At 37.7% G+C, this 24,326-nt stretch overlaps 1 protein-coding gene across 20 annotated transcripts in view; it reads left to right on the top strand.

Annotated features, from left to right (window-relative positions):
- Positions 1 to 24,326, top strand: part of EPSTI1 (epithelial stromal interaction 1) — a 315,408-nt gene that overhangs the window by 258,846 nt on the left and 32,236 nt on the right. For 14 of the 20 annotated variants that reach the window (XR_012092040.1, XR_012092053.1, XR_012092052.1 and 11 more), the window contains one exon: positions 16,144 to 16,294. The exons of 5 other annotated variants lie outside the window; for them this stretch is intronic. Coding sequence is in view for 5 of the 15 variants with exons in the window: in XM_073013795.1 (XP_072869896.1) it covers positions 16,144 to 16,294 (151 nt within the window). In the remaining 10 variants the exon portion in view is untranslated. Of the gene's footprint in view, positions 1 to 16,143; positions 16,295 to 24,326 lie in introns of those variants that run through there. One more of the 20 variants, XR_012092054.1, reaches the window with a different exon arrangement.

Genomic DNA, 24,326 nt, shown 5'->3' with positions numbered 1-24,326 from the left:
CATCATTATTTGTATTTATTTTGGAACCCTTAGTAAAGAAGGCTTGCATGGGCCTCTTTTCATTCAGTAAGTTGAAAAGTAAAAACAGTCAAGTAGACAGATGTGACTTCATGTTGATCATCCCCATTGCTTATGAGCTGTGTAACCTTGGGCAAGTCATTGGGCTACAGCTTACTAACCAAAAACTAGGGAAAATAAACACTGTGTAGTGTTATTATGAAGCTTACATGAGACAAAGGTAAAGAATATATATTAGATACCTAATAAATCAAAGCCATTCACTTTTATTATTATTCCAAATCCAAGTTGCTTCTTTCTTCCCCAGGACGTAGGTCCAGGTCGTAGATTCCGCTATCAGGATCTCCTCATCCATGGATCAGCACACAGCCCTAGGCCTACCTACCATCTCTTAAGGTTAATCCTTTCATTTTCAACTTACGTTAATAATAACACTAATAATTACAACTACTCTTTATTGATTACCTTCTATCAGCCAGGCACTATGTGCTAATCAGCCTGCATAAATTAATACAATAACACCCTTCTGCTCTGAGTAAGTTTCTTAAAACATTTAGCTCACCATTTATGCTGTCTTTATCATAGACAGCAAAACTGAAAAGTTGAGTAACTTGTTCTTAATCACCTTATCATCAAAAAATATATCCAAAATTATTTTATATGTCTAGCTGGGCATTGTACAAAAGAAATTGGCAAAAGATAATTCCTGTCACTAAAATTTACTACTTGAGGAAGGCAAATCAATATCTTATACACTGAGGATAGACCTATAATTATGGTCTGCAACAGCCAGAATCAATCTTGCAGAGATGTCAAAAAAGAAAAGAAAAAGACAGAATATGTAAAACTTCCATTAACAGGAATCTAACTAATTATACAGTAAAATAAAACTCCCTTTTTCATCTTCTCTTCATTTTCTAGTCTCTATTCTTAGAACGAAAAATCCACACACACACACACACACACACACACACGCACACACACACCCCCCACAAAAAAGCAAAGGATAACAAAACTTCCCATCAGGGATGCAGATGATGTTGATGTTGTTTGAATTTCGGGGATGTGCTGATGGGTGGCTGTCTTAGGGGGATAGTGACTGACAGAAAGTTGCCAACAGACACAGGCAAAGAATACAAATTCCTTTCCTTTAAAGGATTCAAGCAAGAACTTTGCCGCAATAAGAGTGGAGCACAGGGCAGGAGGTCCGGCAGCAAGCTGAAGTTCGAAGATGTAGTCTCCTTAGCCCCACATTTCCCATACCAGGGCATGAACCATGGAGAATACCACCACATGAGGCTGACCATTTGCTCAGTGTCCTTCCAGAATGTATCTGGGTCTTCCTAGGTTGGTGGGGGAAGCAGGCTGTGGGAAGGTGTCTTTTTACCTCTATGGCACGTCTTTACAGTTTCAAGAGAGGGAAGTAGAAATTTTCACTATGAGTCCACTGCTTCTGGTGGACTTAATAGCTTGCTACACAGAGCAAACTATTATTCGACTGTATGAGAATAAGAATGCATTTTGCCCTAGGGATAATTATATCCTTCTTTCATCTGCTTAAGAGCTAGTATGGGTCAGTCCTGCTCATTGCTGGGTAAAGGATGCAAACTGCATTGAAGTAGTCAATCCAGGAGTCTCTGAGGTCTGGCCACCCCAATTAGGATCACACTTCCATTCTGCTTGAAGTCCAGTTCTCATTGCTAAACTTAGCAACATTCAAGATTGAAAGATACAGTTGTACAGGTTATGCACTGCACAATTCTAGGGGACCTGCTGTTTTATTATGGCCCTGGATTCTTCTCAGTCTCCTATTCTTTTGCCTCACCTGTGATTGCTTAATTCCATCTCAACAGTTTGGGATATGTGTTAGTTCGTTCTCACACTGCTGGTAAAGACATACCCAAGACTGGGTAATTTATAAAGAAAAAGAGGTTTAATGGACTTACAGTTTCACCTGGTTGGGGAGGCCTCACAATCATGGCGGAAGGCAAAAGGCATGTCTTAGGTAGCAGGTGGTAAGAGAGAGAATGAGAACCAAGCAAAAGGGGTTTCTCCTTATAAAACCATCAGATCTCGTGAGACTTATTCACTACCACGAGAACAGTATGGGGGAAATCGTCCCCATGATTCAATTATCTCCAACTGGGTCCCTCCCACTACACATGGGAATTATGGCAGCTACAATTCAAGATGAGATTTGGGTGGGGACACAGCCAAACCATATGAGGATAATAACCAAAAGCATTGTAAGATCTCAGTGATCAAACGTGAGTAAGACCTATTCTCTATTTTCTACTTTATTCAGGTAGAAAACAGATAAACACAATAAATATCATGTTCTAGGATTTTAAAATAAGGTGTGAAAGACAAAGTATCTCTGCTTTATAAAAAAAATTGATTCCACAAATTCATTTGGGGTTTTGCATTTTACATTTTTAATATCCTATTGTAATCACTGCAAAGGAAAATAGACTCTGTCTCTTACCTATCTTCTCACTTCATCATCCTTTCCACATTGGAAAATTGTTTTATGAGGTTTTCTTTCAGCAAGAGTTGGCTCAATTTTAAGTATGTGAATCAAGAACCTATTAGCCTAAAGTGAATTGTGGTTTGGGAGGTTAATTTGTAATTCATGTCTCTCTACTGATAATGCAGGAAGGTATGAATAAAGATTATACAGGGTACACACAGTATTAATACATTTTAAGCAGAAATGCAGATTGCATTGAATTAAGAGGGATTCAGCTATGCCTCTCTCTGGTTGGGATTATTACCCTTTTCTCAGATTGCTACTAGATTAGCTAGTCTAATGTCCCTGATTCCAAAATACAAGTGGTAATTAATCTCATACCCATTTATTTGAAAACCTACAGAAAAAGCAGAGGTTAAAGCCTTACGCATTTAATGAAAGACTAATATTGAATTAGAATTACATTATTTACTACAACACCCTGGTGTAAGCAGCAAAATTTCCACGTGGGGCTACAGTCCTTTTTTCTCAGATTTCTCAAGTTCAGATAACACAATCTATTTTATCTCAGTATCTCTCACCAACTCTTTCCCCATTGAGAGTGCTACTAAACAGACTCCTCATCCAGGGAAGGTAAAGGTTCAAGGACTGAACACCTTGAGTGGGAGGAAATGACAATTGAACCAATTAGCCCTTTTATAACCTCCCTTTAGTTTGAAGACAGGTTTTGTTCTGGCTTCTTTATACTGAGAAATTTTTTACACGTGGTAATCATTATTCTATAATTACATTAAATGCCAGCTTCTGTGATCTTTCTTGAACCCCATAAAGCTGTAAAGCAATTCACCTAGGCCATGATGAACTTTCTAAATTAGACACAATATACTGATTTAATGTGAATATACCTAAAGCCCAGTGGGGGTGGCTGATCATATTTGGTTATAAATGTTAACAAATGAGTAAAGAAGACTTTAGTAACTGCTCTTTCTCTTTTTCACACACACACACACACACACATTTCACTAACTAAATTGCTGCTCAAGTGTAATTTTCAAAATGATGAAAATCATGACTCATATCAATTCAACACAAGTCAAAAATTTTGTTTATCTCTATTTAAAGGGTAAACCAATAAGACGTTATTGGAGAGTTTAAAGAATTCAAAGACTGAGCAATCAGGGATATTTAAAGGTATTTGCTATTAAATGCAAAGCTGGTTAATACTCTCAAAGGTGATAAAATGTAATGTTTGGCATAGCCTTTTCTACAGGCCAGAAATCATGTATATGCTTACCAGATAAAATCCATTTACATTGCTAAGAATAAGAATTATACGCACTTCTCTCATTTTCTACAACTTAATTCCAACTTGACAGAGCTCAGAAATAGCCCAGTCAATAGAAACCAACCAAAAGTGAAACCTATATAGATTCTAATGTCCACCATTCCCAGAGTAAAGACAGTAAACCAAAAATAAAATCCTAAGCCCTCCCCAACTGATCAAATGAACACCCTCTTGGCCAAGGGGACCCCAGAGAAGCCTGAGAAATGGAAATCCTGATCATGGTGGGAAAGGAGGTTAGACACACCCTGTTATGCCCTCTTCCTTTTGGAGTTTAGGCACAACTGATCAGCATTAACATTAAAATAGAGATTATAAGACTGGCAAAACAGACTCTTTTTGGCAATAAGATACGAAATTCCAACCTGACTATGGTAGAGCATCACATGACAGATAGTAGGCCCTGAAGGAAATCAAAATATCTTACCCCAACTATATTTCTTTGACATATTTTGAAATGGCCCCGTAAAGCCATCTTTTGTAGGGGAAAATTGCATCTGTAGAGAATCTTCATCAATATAGTCAAGGCTTTCCCAGACCTGGAGAGATTTGCTAAGAGTCTGGCACCTTTTACCACTCAAAAGTGAGTATTTTGCGGAGAATGATGGTTTCCAGCTGCATAAAATATATTAAAAAAATTATACTAAAAAAAAAGTGAGTATTTACCATTTATTCTTTCTGAAGGCTTTTACCTGGAGGCTTCATCTACATAACAAGAATCTTGCCTTCCACAACCCCACCTCATCTTAAGCATTTCTTTCTATTGACTTCAAGTCTTTAAACAAAGCTTAACTCTTTCAACCAATTGCCAATCAGAAAATCTTTGAATCTGCCTATGACTTGGGAGCTCCACCTGCTTCAAAATATCCTACTTCTTTAGGCTGAACCAATGTATACCTTTCATGTATTGGTTTATGATGTTACAGATAATTCCTGTCCCCTAAAATGTATAAAGCCAGCCTGTAACCTGACTGCCTTAGGCACACTTTCTCAGGACCTCTTGAGACTATTCCCCAGGCCATAGTCACTCATGTTGGCTCAGAATAAACCTCTTTAAATATTTTAAAGAATTTTTTAATTTTGCTTTTTCCCCCCTTGTCAACAACACTTAGCTTTCTCTTTTGCCCTTTTCTAAGAAGGATCATTTTTCTGACAGTCAGCTAAAGCCAACTAGTCATACTGTGATTTCAGAGGAAGAGAAAAAGTAGTTGGAGAAAAATCAGGTGGATCAAATCCACACATGCCTGGGCTAAGTAAAGCAAAGGCTGAAATTCAGGAACATTCAGAATTCTAGAAATTTAGAGCTAGATGGGGCTTTAGAGATCGCCTGAGACTTTCATTTTATAGAAAGTACGTCTTAGACTGTCTTCTTGGCAATTGAAAGAGGATGTTAAACCACTGCTCAGGGGCCTTAGGCTGCTGGAGTCTGCCTCAGGAAACTTATTTCCTCCTTGGTATAAAGAATCTCCTTTTTCCTTCCTCATTCACACTCTGTACTACCTATGAAACATTTCATCTTTTATTTAGGAATAATCAGAATCACAATGCACAGAAAAAATATCCTACTTCTTTAGGCTGAACCAATGTATACCTATCAGGTTAATATATCTCTTTTTAACCATGAATGCACACTCTAAAATTTTTCTTAGAGAGAAGTAGGATATTTAGAGTGGGTTTTAAAGTAAACATTTTTGTATTTCAAATAAATGACATGGAATAGTATGGAAAAAATAGCTTTATAGGTGAGAAATAGTATTCAAATGTCAAACTGTGTCTTTGACCAGAGAGAGGAATAACCTCTACACCTCGGTGCCCCCACTCCCAAGTTCAGGGCCTAGATCTTTGGAACACTTTTGTTGAGTTGGCAATCCAGCATTTGTCTACATCCTAAACAGAGAAACTAGTCCCCAAAACTGTCACATAATTGAAAAGAACAAAATGCTCAGGGAAAATAAAACATCTCATTTTTGTTTCTGTTTTATCTTTTATTTCCAAAAGGAGTGCTCTTTAAAATTTATCTTTTCCCACATATTTTTATGTATAACTCACTCAGATCTGGGGATCTGGGGTAGTGTCTATATTACCAACTCCTGCACATTCAGTAATGATTAACCACAGAATCGTGTAGCTCTGTGTCATTATATGTATGTTATGTAATTGGTAGATTAAAGATATTTATTAGTTAAAATTATATTGATGCCAGTAGGAATAAGCAGTTTCTCAAAATTTATAGCTCATAAAAAGCCAGATTCTGATTACTATAATTATTTCTTTCAAAATGTAAAGTATGTGAATTATTCAAATAAATGAGTGAAAAACAGAAAAAAAGCAGTGGAAAATGAATCTTATTTGTCATCTTGACATTGTCTTCAAGTCTTAGGCTAAATTGCTATTATTTCATTTTGTGAAATTGAGCTCATTTCTGGCAATACTGTAGAGGTGTGAATAGAATGAACAAAGCTGAGTGGTCGCCCCCAAATTCAATTTGGAAACTTCATGAAGAGAAATATTTATGTAAATGTAGAGTTCTGAAGGAGCTGATACTTGTGTCTTGGGTATTTTGAGCATTTCTTTCTGAACACCTCTCATTATGTCTACATCCCTCGCCCCCACCACCCTCATCCGCAATAATTATTACTCTGAACAAAGAACTGAAGCCTGCCTTCTTGTCACAGCATTCACCATCCTAACACCTTGCTTTTAGAGAGGGATTTTCATTTGCACAGCACTTTCCATAAGGTTCTGTCCTTGGAGCTTCACAGCTAGCCTCCCTGGAAGATAAGGTAGGTATTGCCAAGTCCCTACAGGGGAGCTGAGCTGTTCCGGGACTGCACAAGGCCACATTTCCAGGAAATAATAGAGCTGGAAGTTCAGCCCATGTCTTCTCATTTCAAATCTTAGGCCCTTATCAGAAACTGTCATTGAAAATTATTAAATTGTGAATAAATGTGATTGTTAGCTTTCTCTAGCCTTGGTTTTTATGACAAGTTCCAGGGATCAATACTTGCTAGCTCTAAGCTCACCACAGAAAACAGTACAGTTGTTTTACCCCTAAAATGCAATAAGGCATACCAAAAAATGGAATAATTCTTAATGAAGAAGATATTCCACCCCACTAGGGATAGATAACCCATTTATTGCCACAGAAATGCAATTTGTTCCAAATTTAGTTAGTAAATTCAAATAATTTCTTTCAACTGCTAAGGAAAACTCAACTAAGCAAGACCATGAAGCCATGTTTTTTGCCTGCAAAGAAATGAGCCTGATTAAAAGAAAACAAAAATGTAAAGGGAAACACAAAATGTGAATTTACATTGTTCAGATATTGGCACTATCAGAGGCTGGAGTCATAAGAGAGGAACTCTTAGTGTACTAGGAAAGCAACACAACGCTTCTTCTCCATCACATCTGAGGTAATAAGAAACGCTGATCCTGAGACATCGACTGACAATCACCCACAAATTGCTCTTGACTACCCAGCAGGGACAAAGTAATATTAATTTTATAATACAGCAAGTAAAGGTCTTCCTTAGGAAACAAAGTAAGGTTCTGAGGACAACCCTCTTCTGTTGCTTTTACTTCTAAAGGTAGCAATCCTGTTCATCTGAAAGGTATCTGGACAAACAAGCTAATTACCTTCTGGGTACTCCAGCTCCAGAAGTAGACACTTGTGACTCAAACCCAGAATTAAAATAAGTTTTCTGGCTTTTACGGCTGCCTTTTCCAGAGTATGTCCTTTGCCCTTACGTGAAACATCAAAGCACATTGCCTGCCATACAGTGCTTTGAATGAAAATACCATAAATGATTATGTTTCAGTGTCAAAATTATGACTTTCTATTTTAATTTTCATTTTTTCTCAGTTCTTTGCTTCATCTTGAGGATACTGTGTTTGTTAGGCTCTTTCAGATGCAAAAAACAGAAACGGGTGCAGGTTACTTTAGTTAAGGGAATACAAAGAAAAGTATGAAAAACTGGATGCTGTCTCCAAAGCACGGCGCTAGGGGTCACCGAGAATTGTGATACTGTTCATTGCATGCCGCCTACAGCACCAGCTCTGATAGTTTGACAATAGCTTAAAGGCATAAACAGATTTTTTTTTCTGGGCCAAGCTTATTTTTCAGTTCCTCCATCTGCTTTTTATTAACTGCTTCTTTTTGCTACTTTTAGAGCAACTTTCTTCTTCTCTTCCCCTTCTACTCTTCATGCTTCCTACTCTTCATACTTTCTGCTTTCTCAGGGCTCTGGTGCTTCGCAGCTTCTGCACACTGTCTTCATGTTTTGTCTCTCCAAGCCTGAGTCACTCTGCACCCTGCTGACTTCATAGGTCTTTCATTCAAACTCCCACCAAGAGACCCTGCCCAAGCCTGCTAGTTCTCATGCATATGGCAAGTTATTGTGCAAAGCTGTTGTGCCAGGCACCCAGAGACTCCCCCTCAGGCAGCTCACAGGTGGTAGAGACCTATCCCTGGTCTAGTCTGCTGAGGCTAAAGTAGCAAGGACATAGAAGAAAACATGGTGACCCATATCAAAGGAGACACTCAGAAGAGAGGCTGGGGTGGGTACATTACTTGGACATCTCAGAAGAGACTGGTGAGATCTACAGGTAAGAATGTCCTCTCGAATATTCTTCTATCCCAAATTGTATTACTTCAAGATTTTGATGAAGATAGAGATGAGGCCAAGGCAATCTTATGTGATAATTCTGAATGTGATTTTTCACCTAAATATGAACTAACCCCTGAAAGAGGAAAAAAGTCTCAGATGGTTGACTCCCTGCAATAAAAAAAAGTTGGCATTCCAGGGAAAAGGCAAATAGTTATTACTTTTGTAATGTGCTGCATGATGAAGCAAGTATTCAATTCAACCAACAATTAATTAGGTTGCCAACAATCTGCAGTAGCCCTTTAAGATGGGCATGATATAGCCACAGACTAGGGCCATTATGTACACACTATCAAGGCCAAGCTCTAAATTCATCTCAGACACATGTTTTCAAGCATTTCTTCATACCTATACTCACATTCACTAAGGTTACCAGTTTCAATAAAAAATGGATCTGTTAATAAAAATTGATCAGAAATGTACCTATATGAAATGGGACATATACAAATCACTATAATCAAATCTCATTTTCTATGTTACATTAAGTTGTATAGCTTTTTTTTTGAGACAGTCTCACTCTGTTGCCCAGTCTGGAGTGTAGTAGCGCAATCTCAGTCCACTGCAACCTCTGCCTCCTTGGTTCAAGCAATGCTCTTGTCTCAGCCTCCTGAGTAGGTGGGACTACAGGCCCACGCCACACACCCAGCTAATTTTTGTATTTTTTTGTAATAGAGATGGAGTTTGACCATGTTGGCCAGGCTGGTCTCAAACTCCTGACCTCAAGCAATCCGCCTGCTTCGGCCTCCCAAAGTGCTGGGATTATGGAAGTGAGCCACCTGGCCCAGTCAAGTTGTAAAGCTTTTTATGTTTAAAAAATTTTCCCCAAGCTCATCTTTGACTTCTAAATTAGGAAAGCGTATATATATTTTTAAAAATGAAGGTCACATCTTATTGAATCTATACTTTAGCCTGTTGTGTTCCTTGAGCCATAGATTACTCATGACTCTAATTTTGTTTTCCCTACACAGTCCTTTAACATTGAAGTTGAAAAAAAAATTGACCTGGTTTCTAAAAATGTACAGTAGCAATTTCTTTGCTGGGGGGAAAAAAATTCTACCTAACAATAGGTATGGTTCTCTTATGGGAAGTAAAACATTATGTCCAAGGCATCAATTCCCTTATTTAAAAATGGAGAAAATTCTTCATTCCTGATGACAACATTTAAATTAAATTATTTCATCAAAATCAGGTGATTTCTCAAAGCACTCAGAGCACAATATCTGACTTTGCAAAAGGAAATCACCTCACTATTTATTTGTAGGCTCTTGGGTCAATACAATGAAAAGTAATTGTTTTGAATACCAGAATTCTAAAATAATTGTTTAAAAATAGAAATATGACTTATGTCCCCCCAAATTACCATTTCCCCCAGGAATTTAGAATCAAATTATATTGTTCAAGTCTTAATAACCAAAAATAATTTTTTAAAGATCACTAGAAGATACTAGGAAGATGAAAGTTAGATAAAATACTGCTTATATCATGAGTTTATAAAAAGATATTCAATAGTATTCAGCACTTCTGTGCTGCCAGGCAGGTAGACAATGCTATTTGGAAATCAGACCTATAGTTATCAATTGCAATGGGTTAAATGGCGGCTCCCCCAAAAGATATGCACATTATCTAAAATCCCAAGCTTTTAAACCGTACCTTATTTGGAAACAGTGGTCTTTGCAGACATAATTAAATTAATCATCTCTAGATGAGATCTTCCTACATTATCCAAGTGGGCCTTAAAGCCAATGAGATGTGTCCTTACAAGAGAAGAAGGAAGGCACCAAGAGAAGGAAGACACCGAGAGAAGAGAAGGCCGTGTGAAGACAAAGTCAGAGATTAGAGTGATGCTGCCACAAGCCAAGAAATGCTGCCAGTCACCAGAAGCTGGATGAGAAAAGGAAGGACTGTCCCCTAGAGCCTCTGGAGAGTATGACCCTGCTAATATCTTGATTTTGGGCTTCTAGCCTCCAGAACTGTGAGAGAATACATGTCTGTTGCTTTAAGCCACTCTGTTTGTGGTCATTTGATGCAGAAGCCACAGGAAGCTAATACATCAACCCTTCTGCACAGACTGGAGACCTGTTTTGAGGCACTAGAAACCCTAGAATGTAGTACCCAGGGAGCAAATTGAAGATGAGGACATTGCACAGGACTACAGTATGTGAAAACACCCATACACCGCTCATATCACAACAGCAAAACAGAAAATCTCTATTATCAGAAACTGTCCTTGCCTACATCAGAACCTTAGAGGACACATCATACAAATCAAACTCTTAGAGACAAACAGAAGCAGTTTAGATTAGAAGTTTCTGAAACCACATTCCCACGAAGCATAAATCCAAACCTTTTCAGCACAGCAGACTTCCAAATCATTCATTCTACAATTCAAGGAACTTTTTAAGAATGGTTATTTTGTCCAGGTACAGTGCTGTGTGCTGGAAATACAAAGAGAATGATATATAATGTAGGCACCCCAAGAGCTTGTCATCTACTGGCATAGCCAGACAAGTAAATTACAATGTAATGCAATTACAATACAATGTGGTAAGAAGCTATTAAATTTCTTATAGAAGCACATGACAGGACATCTAAACCAGATCTGGATGTGGAAGGCATTTTAGAGGAAGTGACATTTGAGTAGTTTTTTTTTAAAAGCAGAATTATGACTTGAGGATAGATGATGATATTCCAACATGAATAGGAACATCCTCAGATGGGATGTGCTGACCAACCTTAAAATGGCTCTATCTGTTCCCATCATGGTAAATTCCCAAAAACGGTTCTGACATCAGAGATAGTATCAATGTAATTCTCTGCATTGTTTAGACAGTAGAATAAAGTATGCTTTAGAGACTCCTCCTGCTCTAACACTTTTTCACTTCCAGGATCCCAGAGTTCCTATAAAAGAGCTAGCGCTGTTTAGTTTTAGTGACTCAATTGCATTGTACTTCTTGACCACCTATCAAGTGAAGTTTTGACCACGCTCAGCTGTTGGTAGTTTATTTGCTATTACTATTACTATTATTTACCAGAATTACTTAGATAAATAAGACCCAGTCCATCCTTGTAGAAAGCTTAGAATATTGTAAGCATGAAGGTGAAAATATTGCTTTAGACTCATAAACCAAGCATGAAATGCTATAGATGGTCACAGAAGGAAAAGATTGTGTCTAATAGAAAAGAATCAAAGACAGCAGGATGAAGTAGATGGCCTTTGAAAAGGATCTTGAATAATGGCTAGGATGATGAAAGATGTTGGAAGTAATGTCTTTTTATGGCACTGTGTTTTATATTTAATTTCATGTTTGCTAATTCCTTATTAAGATCCAGCTTGCCTTTTATAAAGTTTTTTTGCAGAATTAATCTTACACACTCCTCAGCTTTAGTCACTTGGCATAATGACATTTGGCTTGTGAATAGGCAATCATTCATTGGCTATGAATTGAGACCGAAAGCAAAAACTTTCAGCCAGAAAGAAATCTTCTCTCTATGATCCAAGGAGTCTATCACCAGTTCTTAAAATTCCAGCATCAAAGACTCATTGCTTTGATTTATATCAGCATAGTATGTCCCCTTTTCCATTTCTAAAGTTACACTTTCTATTTGTGACGTCTTTGATTTTTCTTGATCAGTCTTATCAGAAATTTGGCTATTATATTAGTCTTTCCAGAGAACTGTTTTTGTTTTGCTGATCTTCTCCATTTGTTTTCTATTTTAAATCATTTCTGCTCTTATTTGAAAATAATTTTTATTGTATTTTCTTTGGTTTTATTCTTTTATGATGTAACTTCTTGATATGAGCACCTAGCTCATTTAGTTTCTGCTTTTCCTTTTCTCTACCAGCATTGTCTGTATGTATTCCTTTAAACATTACTTTTGCTTCCTCCTGGAAGATTTTGCTATCATTTAGATAAAAGTATTTTCAAATTTCATTTCCTAATACACATGGTTATTTAAAAGCATATGTCAAGAACAGTGAAGGGTCTGAGATTTCATCCTGCTTACAAGCTTATGAGCTAGTCTGCCAGAATGCTAGATGCTGGCAAAAGCCATGAGACGTCTGGGTCAGAGACAAAGGAGGGCTTATTATTCACAGCAATAATTGTATCCAGAGTATCTGCATTTGAGCCAGTTCCCTGAACCCCAATTCTCTTAGGCCAACACAAAAAGAGCCAGGTGATGCCTTCACATGCAGTGAGTTACATTGCAGCTGTGGAACCCTGAGCTTAAAAAACCCAAATTTTTGGTATGGGGGTCACTGAATCTTTGCCTCAAAGAAAGGCATTTTCCTTACTTTGTTGTGCCATAATATAAACAACTTAGCCTTTGCTCTGGAGGGAGAAGCTATGTTTTTCAAGGCTGTTCACTATGCAAATATCCATGAAAGGATATTCCAGAAGAAAGACAGTCAGTGCCTATGCTCTCCAGACACAAAGAAACAAAAGAGACTCATAGAGAATTGTCTCCCAATAGCAAGTTTTAGAATTTCCAAATTATAAAGTTTTAAGTTTTTGTCATTGCTCTTGATTTTTAAAATCTAATTAAAAATCATCATGATCATGATTGTAATTCTTGCAATTTGATGAGAATTGCTTTATGACCTAGTATAAAGGTAATATTTAGAATTTTTCCATATATATTCAGAAAGAATGCTTATGACCAGTTTACAGATTTCAAATTCCAATATGTGATATATTGGGTCAAATATTTTTTAAACATATTTCTACTAATTTTTTGTCTGTTTAGTTGCTGGTTTATATCCAAGCATTATATGTCTTATTAAGGTGTTTGTCTAGTGCTGGTCTACATATGGATTTTTGAAATTATAAACAGATAATCTCTGTTGCGTAACTGGCGAGGTTAGTATGCTACTGAATGTTTAACCAATTTCTACCATTTTATCTTGTGCTATGTACTCTGAATTGTCCGTGCTCCTCCATTTTCTTCTTCTTTACTTTTTCTTCCTTTGTTCCCTCTTTTGGACTGATTAGGGTTTTGTTATGCTTCTTTATACCGGTCACAAGTTATGCAATATAGGTCTATTTTCTTAATGAAATAATTTTAAAATTTAATGTGTATATTTTACTTTTTAAGAGTTTCAAGTTAAGCATTTGTCTACCCTCTTCTAGAACAATACATGGAATTGGGACATTTTAAATCAAATCATCTTTTTCCATGTCTTGCATGTTATCTTTGTGTAGTGTTTTTGTTCTACCTCGTAATTTTGTACTTTTTGTACCTTTGTACAACAAACTGGACAGTATTATTATTTATGCTTTATATAGTCAGCATTTCTTGACTTACCTACATGTTGACCTGTTTATTTCCTCAATATTTTTTCTTACATCTGCTTTTGTGTGTAGGGGGGAGGTGGAGTGGTTTTCTTTTCCTTGAAATATGTCTGTTAGTTGTCCCTTTAGTAAAAGTCTATGGGAAGTAACTTGTATTTTTTTGTTTAAAAAATGTCTTTATTTTGCACTCATGTCTGAATGAAAATGTAATATGGTAAGTATTTGGTTGATAATCATTTAATTTATCTATGAAGATTTTGTGAAGCCTGCATGGAGGGTGGGTCTCTCCAGAAAGGGTTAAAGTGATCACAAGGTCCTATCAACCCAGCACCCCTTGAACTAGGTATCTTGGCTTGGGATCTTGTAGGTAATATGAATTTGAATCCCGGGTCTGTCTGAGGGAAAGCCTTTATTACTAATATCCGGTGAAGCCTCCCCCACCATCTAAAGCCTAGGTGGATCATTTTCTAGTATGTGCCTTCATCAAGATTATAGCCCTTTCAGGTTCCCAGCTGGATGTGGAGTGTCACTCCCAGCTACTCACATTGCATAGGCCTAGGTCTTGTCTCCTGCCCTTCATGTAGCTCTTAAGTATCTTGACAGCAAGATCCTCTAATGCCTTCAGTGCTCTTACAGTTTTGCTTTTGTTTACCCCTCTGGTTGCCCAGTTTGTTTTTCAATTTGTCCGTGAGGAATTTCCCTTACAGTTTTGTGAGCTTGGATCTGTATTTAAAAGGATATTTCTATTAAGGAAAACCATGTGACTAGCCAATGGAGTAAGAAAGTCAGTGATGTGTGAAGCTTGCAAGTCCTGCTCTTAAAGAAAAGGAGAGTTCCCTCTGCTAACTCTTTTTCATCCTTCCCACTAGCTGGAATGCCAATAGGGTAGGGAGCCATTTTGATGAGACTAACAGACCAATAATGAGAACACTCTAGGGATATCAGAGCAACAAGGTAGAAGGAGCTTGGGCTCCTGACAGCTTCACAGAGCAGAGCTGCAGCTCCAGTTTTGGCTTTTGGACCAGAAATAAACTTCTGATTGTTTAACCACTGTTACTGAAAGTCACTGTCATACTAGTTAATACTAAATAATAATACAGCAGGTTTTTAATATGGAAAAGAAAAGAAAGAACATAAGGAAAGTATAACCAGAGATGATTATGGTGTAGCGGGGAGGTGTCCAGAAAGAAGATTTTAGGGGATATTCAAGCTGTCCTCTGGCTGTTCCATAGTTTTTTTCAAGGGCTAGCCTTTCTGTTTGCAGAAAGATTTGTCTAACAGAATGCACTAATGTGAATTTGTGTTCCTTTATATATTTGCATTTGCAGAGTTTATATTCACAGGCTCTCTATTTTTCCTTAGCAAATATCCACATTTAATTAGCTTCCCCAGAGGGAATTATGTAGTCATAATTACTGCCTCATATTCTGCCTTTTCAGAGGTGTGGGTGTGGGTGCCTGAAAGGCATGACATTAAAATGTTTTCTCCAGAAAGTGTACTTTTTTCATCTAAAGTAAAACTCTTTCCAAATGATATGTTTGTTATTAAGTATCAGCACTTTTTAAAATAATATAAATTAAAGACTGGTGGAAAGAAATATAAACCATTACCCATGACCATTCCGAGAACCATCCTAGTTTACTCTTCTGCAGCACTGGTTAATCTAGCTTTTGTATCTTCACAGAATTAAGGAAATGGAGATGAGCTGTAATAAATACAGTGACTCATGACATTCGTTTATCAATAAATTAGTTTTTATTCAACAATAACAAGTTACTAAATGAGCTAGGTTCTGAGGAGAGAGCACAACTTTTTAAGACACAATCTCTGTTTTGAGATATTTATGGTATTTCTATACTACACACAATCTCTGTTTTGAGAAATAGTACACACAATCTCTGTTTTGAGATATTTTAGTTACCGTATGTAGCTAAAACATGATCTGAAATAAATACAACATAGATAAAAAAATGACAAATGTCAGAAGGGAATGGATGAATGCTCTGTGAGTTCACAGCTCAGTGTTACCCTGTCCCTCTGATTATAACAACACTTGCTTCTTGGTATAATTTTTAGCCAAATCTAAGGTCTTTGGGGTCCTGAACACTTAGCACTTGGTTCAGCTCTCTTTAATGTCTTCCCTTTTTCTAACGCTGAAAGGAAAAAGCCTTCCTTTTATTTCAAAAACAACAGCACAAAGTTGGAACAGCTTAAACCCTCACTTATGGTGGCTTTTGAAATAAATAAGCTGTGAATACTGCTTCTGAGCTCTCATAACCATCAGGAGCTACAAACAAACAAAAACCTGAATCAATAGTTAACGTCACAGTGAAATAACGTTGTGTTTCTTCTTTCTAGAGGGAACTGCACAAGACACTTCATTCTCTTTAATCTGTTCTACCCTGTCATATACCGTTGTTTATGATGCTAACAATTACGATGGTGCAATAGCACACTCAGTGACTCATCAGCGCCCGCCTTCCAGAGGCACTCAGCTTTCACATACGTGGTGAGTAATGGCTCATAGAGACATTGCTTAATATTCGTAATCAGTTTTAGTCTGATGCAATTCTGAAAATGCATCCTTCTTTTCCAATAAATGATAAATTATAAGGCTATTGTCTGGCAAAGAGAGTCATTTTTCCCAGGCAAAGATTTATTTCCCAACCAAGCTGTTTTTGAATCCTTGAATGTCACTTTTAGCTGTTTCCAATCCTCTAAACAAGCATCTGCCAATCACCCGGACGTGTGAGAGGCAACGCTAGGGTATATAGTTATTTAGTGTGAAATGTTGCCATCAGAATTGAAGAGATGGTCTGTCTAAATCTAAAGGGGTGCAAGAAGGAATTGAGGAGGCTGTGGAAGGAGGAAAAAAAAGAATGAGTAGGAAAAATGTCATACAGGCACAATGAAGCAGAAAATTTCATATGACTTCATCAATCTGGGCTAACCAACAAAAATTATCGTTTTTTAAAATGAGGCTGAAGTCTTTGAATTATCCTTGGAAAATAATTTCCTAAGTAAAAAAAACCTGTAAACGAGATTGCAAAGAGTTTCTTTAATCTGTATCTAAAAATTCTTTACATCTTCTAGTGGTGTCTGTTTGCAAAAGCAAAGATATTTCTTGCTTTCTTGTCCACCAAAGCAGCCCTCTCCAGCAAGTCTCACTTGACAATTTTCCATTAACCACCAGTTTTTGTCACTGCACCATCTAACAGAGTAGAATTTAAGGGTTGCATAATTCGGATTTCTCATTACAAAATTATTTTGGATTAGCTATCTGTTAACTCATTTAGGATGAATATGTTAATAATTATTATTTTGTAGTTCTACAATATTACTTTGGTCAGCACCTTGCTGATGAAGAGTAACAATCTAGGTAGTAAAAGGACCTCAGAATATTTACACAATTAGGCAGGGGGTTTTTGGTCACAGATGGATGCCTGGACTTCAGTGTCACTTCCATTGCCTGCTCACTCAAGGCTCCATGAGCCCAGCACAGCCATAGGAATAGTGGGGGCTGGAAATTATCACCTCACTTGACGTTCAGTTTTATCATCTTTTCATTCTCTTACTACCTTCTAGCCACTATTTTATAATCATTTTCATGGCTTTGTCTTTCTCTACCTCTTCCATTTAGTCAATTTCCACAAGGTGCATTTCCCTTCCTGTTCTACATTTTCTTCCTGGGTGATAGCACCACTTCCATGATTGCAGTGGACCGAACTTGTTAATCAATCTGCTGATGGATGCTAAGTCTATACTTCCTGACTTAACCTGGCTTCTGAGCCTCAGCTATATTTCCAACTGGACGTTTCTACCTGGACATGTTCCACAGGCACCCAAAACTTGATATAATTGAACTAAACACATCGGCTCCTTCTGCCCTTGAACTCGTTCCTCCTTTGTTCCTTGAGTGACACCATCAGACTCAGTTGCTTCAGCTAAAGACTCCCCCCAATTTTTACCATCTGATTGTTAAGTCAGATCAATTTTATCTTCAAAGTATCTCCAAGGTCTCTCTCTACCGTACCATTCTCATAATTTGAACTAGAGACTCCTTACATAGCTGTTGATTCTCCTTACAACCTAATCCCAACTAATCATTCCGGTCTTATAGCTCACCTATTACTCTACCACACACCTCAATGCTATGTAGTTATGTGACTATGAACCCTTTTCATGTCTGTTAATCTCTCAATACCTCAACTTTCTCCTCTGTAAAATAGGGAGAATAATAAGCCCTGCCCTAGAAATTTGTCTTGAGGATTACAGGAGACAGTAGATGTAAAGTATTCAGCATAGTACCTGGCCCAACCAAAGCATTATATGTGTATTCTCCTCTTATTTCTCTCCTTTTTGCTCATCTTCTTTCTCCTCTTTTTCTTCCAAGTGTATAATATGTAATCTGTCAAGCATTTATTTTACTTATTTAATTATTACTTTATTGTTTATTTATTAAAATCTTTATTTTGGCATAAACTAAAATGAAAACATTATCGACATAAAACTTCACCCTTTAACCATATCACATCTATGTTCTAAGTCTCCAGTTTTCCCCAAACAGCAGTAACTCCATTACAAAATTTATAACTACTTTTAGGAAAATAGTGGTGAACAAACCAACCAACAGATGTGTAAGTAGAAAAACCTTCCTCCCTGTCCTCCCCACTACCATTCTAGAAGATTTCCAAAACGCCCAGTAGAGTTGCCACTTTGTCACATAGAACCAGAAAGGGCCAGCAGGATCAGGATACAAATACCTCATGGGCATTAAAATATCACTGGAAATGCAACAGAATAAAAAGATTGTGTATTTAACAAAATTCCTTTCAGGGAGAGTTAATGGTAGTGGTGGTAGCAGAGGCAAGGGTAGGGATAAAGTGTGGGGTCCCCAAAGCACAGGCTTGAGTAACAATAAATGCTCACTATGTCATCTTCTAAGATTTGTAGGTAGATGGACTTTGTAGGGTAAGACTTTGGGTTTTCTGAATGGCAAATGTGATTTTGTGGCTGAAGCTGAATTGTTGCAGACGAATGCTTTTGAAACTTCCATACACATCAGCATCTCCCAGAGGGTTTGTTAACACATAGTACTGGGCCTCCCTCCCAGAGTTTTTGACTCAGCAGCTCTGGGATGAGGCCCAGGAATCTGAATTTCTAAGGACTTCTCAGATGAGGATGAAGTTGTCAATGTGGAGAACATGCTTTGAAAACCATTGAGAAGATGCCAATCATGGTCACCAGCAGTACTACTCTGCTACTTCTCCATCCTAAACATCATATTTTTAAAAAAGAATCAGTTTGATTCTTTTAATGTCAGTTTGACATGTTATTAGCATTCTTGATATTCCTAACTACTAATTTGCTCAGAGTACCTGCATGTCTGGATCCAGCCGTGACTCCCAGCTAATAAATAATAAAGCTACTAGTTTCCTCTCTTCCTCTCTCCTACATTCCCTACATGGCATTGATCCTAAAACGGCTACCTTCACATCACCCGGGAAAAAAAGGAATTTAGGTACAAACATAAGAAAACATTTGATTACAAAAATTACAAAAATATTACTTTTGTAATTTAGTAACCTAGTGAGATATAAAAACACATTTTATCTGTTTCAAACATTGAATTTCATCAGCATATGGAATATGCTTCATTATACTGGTTAGTGATGTCTGTTATAAACAAGGTTCCCAAATGCCAGGCCAGCTTGCATAGTTCTGAGAAAGAGGTCCAAATATATTCCATTGCATTTCCCAATTAAAATTGCTCATTTTGGAATGAAGTTGTAAGAATGATTGGCCAGGCAGCCCACTCTTTTATTTATAGTCCTTTCAAATTAAGTCCCAAGGCATTTCAATAATGATTTGATTCTGGTATTTTTTCATGTTTCTCACATTCAATAAACATCAAATTGCTGGACAACCCCAACTCTATCTTACTTAACTTTAATTCTCCAGATTCTAGCATATGGCTGGCACATAGTAGGTGCTTAACTCATTTTTTTGTCAATTAAAGGGAGTATGTGTGGCACTTTTACAATTGAATTATGACCATCCTGAGGGGACTTTCCCCATATGACCCACTGCTTTATAGTCAGCCATATAACCAATCAGACCCCAAACCTTCCACAAAAAGCAGAACTAGAGACAGAGCCACCCATCTAGGCATGAGTGGTGTTGGTATTACAGTAGTCCATTAGATTGAGCCTTGTTCTCACAAGGGAAAGAGATTTCACAGTTCTCTTAATTACCCATGTTTTATTGCTAATATTCACAGCCCTTTCTTCAAAATATCTGAATCCAATCCATTTAGAATGGACATTTCTCTTAGAAAAGATTCAAATAATGTATGTTTAGATAATCTTTTTTTTAAAAGATGTTGAAGTATATTTAAAAGATGTTGAAGTATATATATACAGACATAATCTATATACTTGATAAACCATCTACAGTAAATGTTATTGAATGTTTCTTTTGATGTCAAAAATGTCGAGCCAGGCACAGTGGCTCACGCCTGTAATCCCAGCACTTTGGGAGGCTGAGATGAGCGTATTAACTAAAGTCAGGAGTTTGAGACCAGCCTGGCCAACAGGGGGAAACCCTATCTCTACTAAACATACAAAAATTAGCCGGGCGTGGTGGTGGGCACCTGTAATCCCAGCTACTTGGGAGGCTGGGACAGGAGAATCACTTGAACCCAGAAGGTGAAGGTTGCAGTGAGCCAAGATCATGCCATTGCACTCCAGCCTGGGCGACAAAAGCAAAACTATGTATATATTTTAAAAATGTGATTACTATGATTCTCCTGTTTGAGGAAAGTCTGGTATAATAAAGGGCCTGACTCCATGTTTGGTGTCTGCTGCTGACAGCGCCGAGCTCCACCGCTCTGCCCTCCTCTCTGTCCCTCTGTGGAAGCTGATGAGAGGCCCTGCGCTTCCTCTTTGACACTGGCAGGAATGTCCAACCCGCAAACTGTCATCCCTGTATGTGGGAACCCTCACCTCAGCTCTTTCTCTAACACCGTGAACCGCAGGCCAGGCTCCTTTCTTTGCTCTCTTAAGCTATTTTTGGACTTGCTTGGGAGCCTGCCCTGCTGTCCCCAGAAAGCCTGATTATGTGAATAAAAAGCTTTTCCTACCCTCTTAGTGCATGTGTGGCAACATCAGTCTCAACATCTGAACCAGGTTTTGGGTGGAGGAACCATTAATCTCTGCAAAGTTACCAGAAAAACTGGTATCTGGAATCTATAAATAACTTTTGTCATTCAATAATAAGAAAAAAATCTAATAAAAAAAATAGGCAAAAGATTTTAATAATCACCTCACAAAATAAGATACACAGATTGCACATAATCACATAAAAAGATGATCAACATAATTCATCAATAAGAAAATGCAAATTAAAACCATAATAAGATATAACTACACACCTAGTAGATAGCTAAAAAATTTTTTTTTAAATATGGTCTCACTTTGTCACCCAGGCTGGAGTGCAGTGGTATGATCATAGCTCACTGCAACCTCAAATTCCTGAGTTCAACAGATCCTCCCTCCTCAGCCTCTTCAGTAGCTGGGACTACAAGTGTGTACCATCACAACCAGCTAATTTTATTATCGGTTATTATTATTATTATTATTATTATTATTGAGATGGAGTCTCTCTCTGTCGCCAGGCTGGAATGCAGTAGTGCAATCTTGGCTCACTGCAACTTCCACCTCCCGGGTTCAAGTCATTCTCCTGCCTCAGCCTCCCTAGTAGCTGGGACTACAGGCACGCACCAACATGCCCAGCTAATTTTTGTATTTTTAGTAGAGACAGAGTTTCACCATGTTGGCCAGGATGGTCTTGATCGCTTGACTTCATGATCCACCCACCTCGGCCTCCTAAAGTGCTGGGATTACAGGCATGAGCCACTGCACCCGGCCTCAATTATTATTATCTTATAGAGACAAGGACTTGCTGTGTTCCCTAGGCTGGATTCAAACACTTGGCCTCAAGCAATCCTCACCGCCTTGGCCTCCCAAAATGCTGGGATTACAGGCATAAGCCACCACACCCGGTCCTAATTTTTTTTTTTTTTAATGACAATACTAAGTACTAGTGAGAATGCAAAGCAGCTGGAACTCTTACATGTTGCTGGTGGGAATGGAAAATAGTACACCCACTTTGAAAAACAGTTTGGCAGTTTCTTACAAAGTTAAACATGTGCATGACATACAATCCAGAAGTTCCACTTCGAGGTAAGAGGAATGAAAACATATGTATACAGAGAAATATATATGAAAAAAACTGACTAATCAAATGTCCATCCATTGCTGAATGAACAACTTTGGTATATACATTAAATAAAATACTCTGCAGTAATACAAAGATCAACTACTGATACATGCAACAACATGGGGAATTTTAAATGTATTATGGTAAATGAAAGAAGCCAGACTTAAAAGGCTACCTAGCATATGGTTTCATTTGTATGACATTCTGGAAAAGGTGATACTACAGAGGGAAGAAACAGATCAATGGTTGCCAGGGCCTGAAAGTGGGAGGAAAAGTTTGACTTCAAAGAGACAAGAGAGAATTTTGGAAGGCGATGGATATGTTATATCTTTACTGGAATGGTAGTGGTAACATAACATTTGCATCTGTCAAAGCTCACAAAACTGAGCACAATATGTACTGTATTTAAATTATACCTTGTAAACCTGGCTTTAAATAAGTTGTAATTCTTACTAGTCAGTGACTTCAACACCATTTTAGCCGACTTGTATGAAATATATAGCACCACTATTTCCAAATATATTACAATGTTTCTCTCAAACGGAGAAATGCAGGGACCACATAAAAATCATACAGTTTTGTGCAGTGAAGACACAAAAGACAAAAAACATTTCCCCCCTCCTTGTCTGCTACCTCGTCTTCAACCTATTTCCCTTTGCTGTTTCACGTAGTTACAGTGAAGATTAAATCCCACCTTTTTAGACTGCTTATTGGAGATTAAGTAAATTCAAGGGTTGGGATGAAAACATTTTAAATGGTTCGAGTTTATTCAACATTTTGACTAATAGCATTTTTGCTCATATATCTTATCAATTAAGGGGTAATTTTAGATAAGCGAACATCATTAGAAGGATGCATACTAAGTGTGGATATTGAAGCACTCATATTGGCCTCATCAAGAATAATTTGATTAAATAATTTGGACAGATTCCCTCTCTTTATAATTCTATGAGGAACAAAAATGGGAGAGCATCAGCTCCCTAGGGGAATGAATGAAATAGATAATCTTGTGGTCAAATGAGCAAAGAGAGGCACTTTACTAAAGATGGGGCTTTCTGTCTTCATTAGAAAAATTGAAGATGTTCTAAAGAACTCCATTAGGGATAATGGTGTCTCTTAGAAAAACTGTGTGCTTCATGGTTTAGGTACTTGATTAAAGGGCTAATTCACCCTCTGCTTATCTAATTGATCTTGTTTTCTTCTCCTTCATCCTGCCCTTGAGATATCCCAAAGTAGATTACATGTAACCACTAACAGCTTCTTTCCCTTACTCATCCAGGCACGCCCAACTGTGTACTTCTATCATAGGTCCTCTCAATACCTGAAGATGATTGACTGAATTCTGGGGGTGACTACACTTCCTTTGGGAAGACAGCTCCTAGTTCTCCTGGGCATGGGAAATCCTTCTGAAAATGTAATTGCCTGTCATCGAGAAAAGAAGGAAGTCCTCTGTCATACTCACTCCCCTTCTTTTCAAGGAAAAGATCCTTTACTACTGTGGGCAAAAAGGGACTCACCCCTTGATCCATATCCACATTCCCATTGAGCCCTGTAGGGAAGATTCACCTCGAGAGGAGTGGAGGATATCCATGAGCAAACATGGCAGTCAACTGGCAGTTTCAAAGGGGCCTTGAAAATAAATCTATTTCTATTTCGCCCTTCATGATGTGTGACGTAGGAGTGCTTTCCAATCACTCTCTGTTGTCACACGGATGGTTAATGACATTTATATACATAGCACCATCATTCATTCATTTCAGACATATCCATGGAGCACCTGCGATGTGTCAGGTGCTTTTTTAGGCACCAGCAATACAACAGAGAACAAATAGACAATAATTAATCCCCTTGAGAATTTACATTTCAGTAATGCAGACAGGTAATAAAAAGATAAGTAAGACACATATATACATTTAAATTATAAGTATTTAATTATTGCCAAAAACAGCAGTATATTGGAAAACAAGAAAAAATCATGTAAAATAATATAAAAATAGGAAAAATGATTCAAAATAAGATTACAAATATTAAAGACAAAGCAGTTTCATCATTGTCTAAGTGATTGATATGGTTTGGCTGTGTCCTCACCCAAATCTCAACTTGAATTGTATCTCCCAGAATTCCCACATGTTGTGGGATGGACCCGGGGGAGGTAATTGGATCATGGGGGCTGATCTTTCCCATGCTATTTTCATGATAGTGAATAAGTCTCACGACATCTGATAGGTTTATCAGGGCTTTCCACTTTTGCTTCTTCCTCA

The sequence above is a fragment of the Chlorocebus sabaeus genome, chromosome 3 (assembly GCF_047675955.1).
Source record: "Chlorocebus sabaeus isolate Y175 chromosome 3, mChlSab1.0.hap1, whole genome shotgun sequence".
NCBI classification, from domain to species: domain Eukaryota; kingdom Metazoa; phylum Chordata; class Mammalia; order Primates; family Cercopithecidae; genus Chlorocebus; species Chlorocebus sabaeus.
The sequence above is the reverse complement of the archived record's forward strand: the minus strand, read 5'-3'. Positions and strand labels throughout refer to the sequence as shown.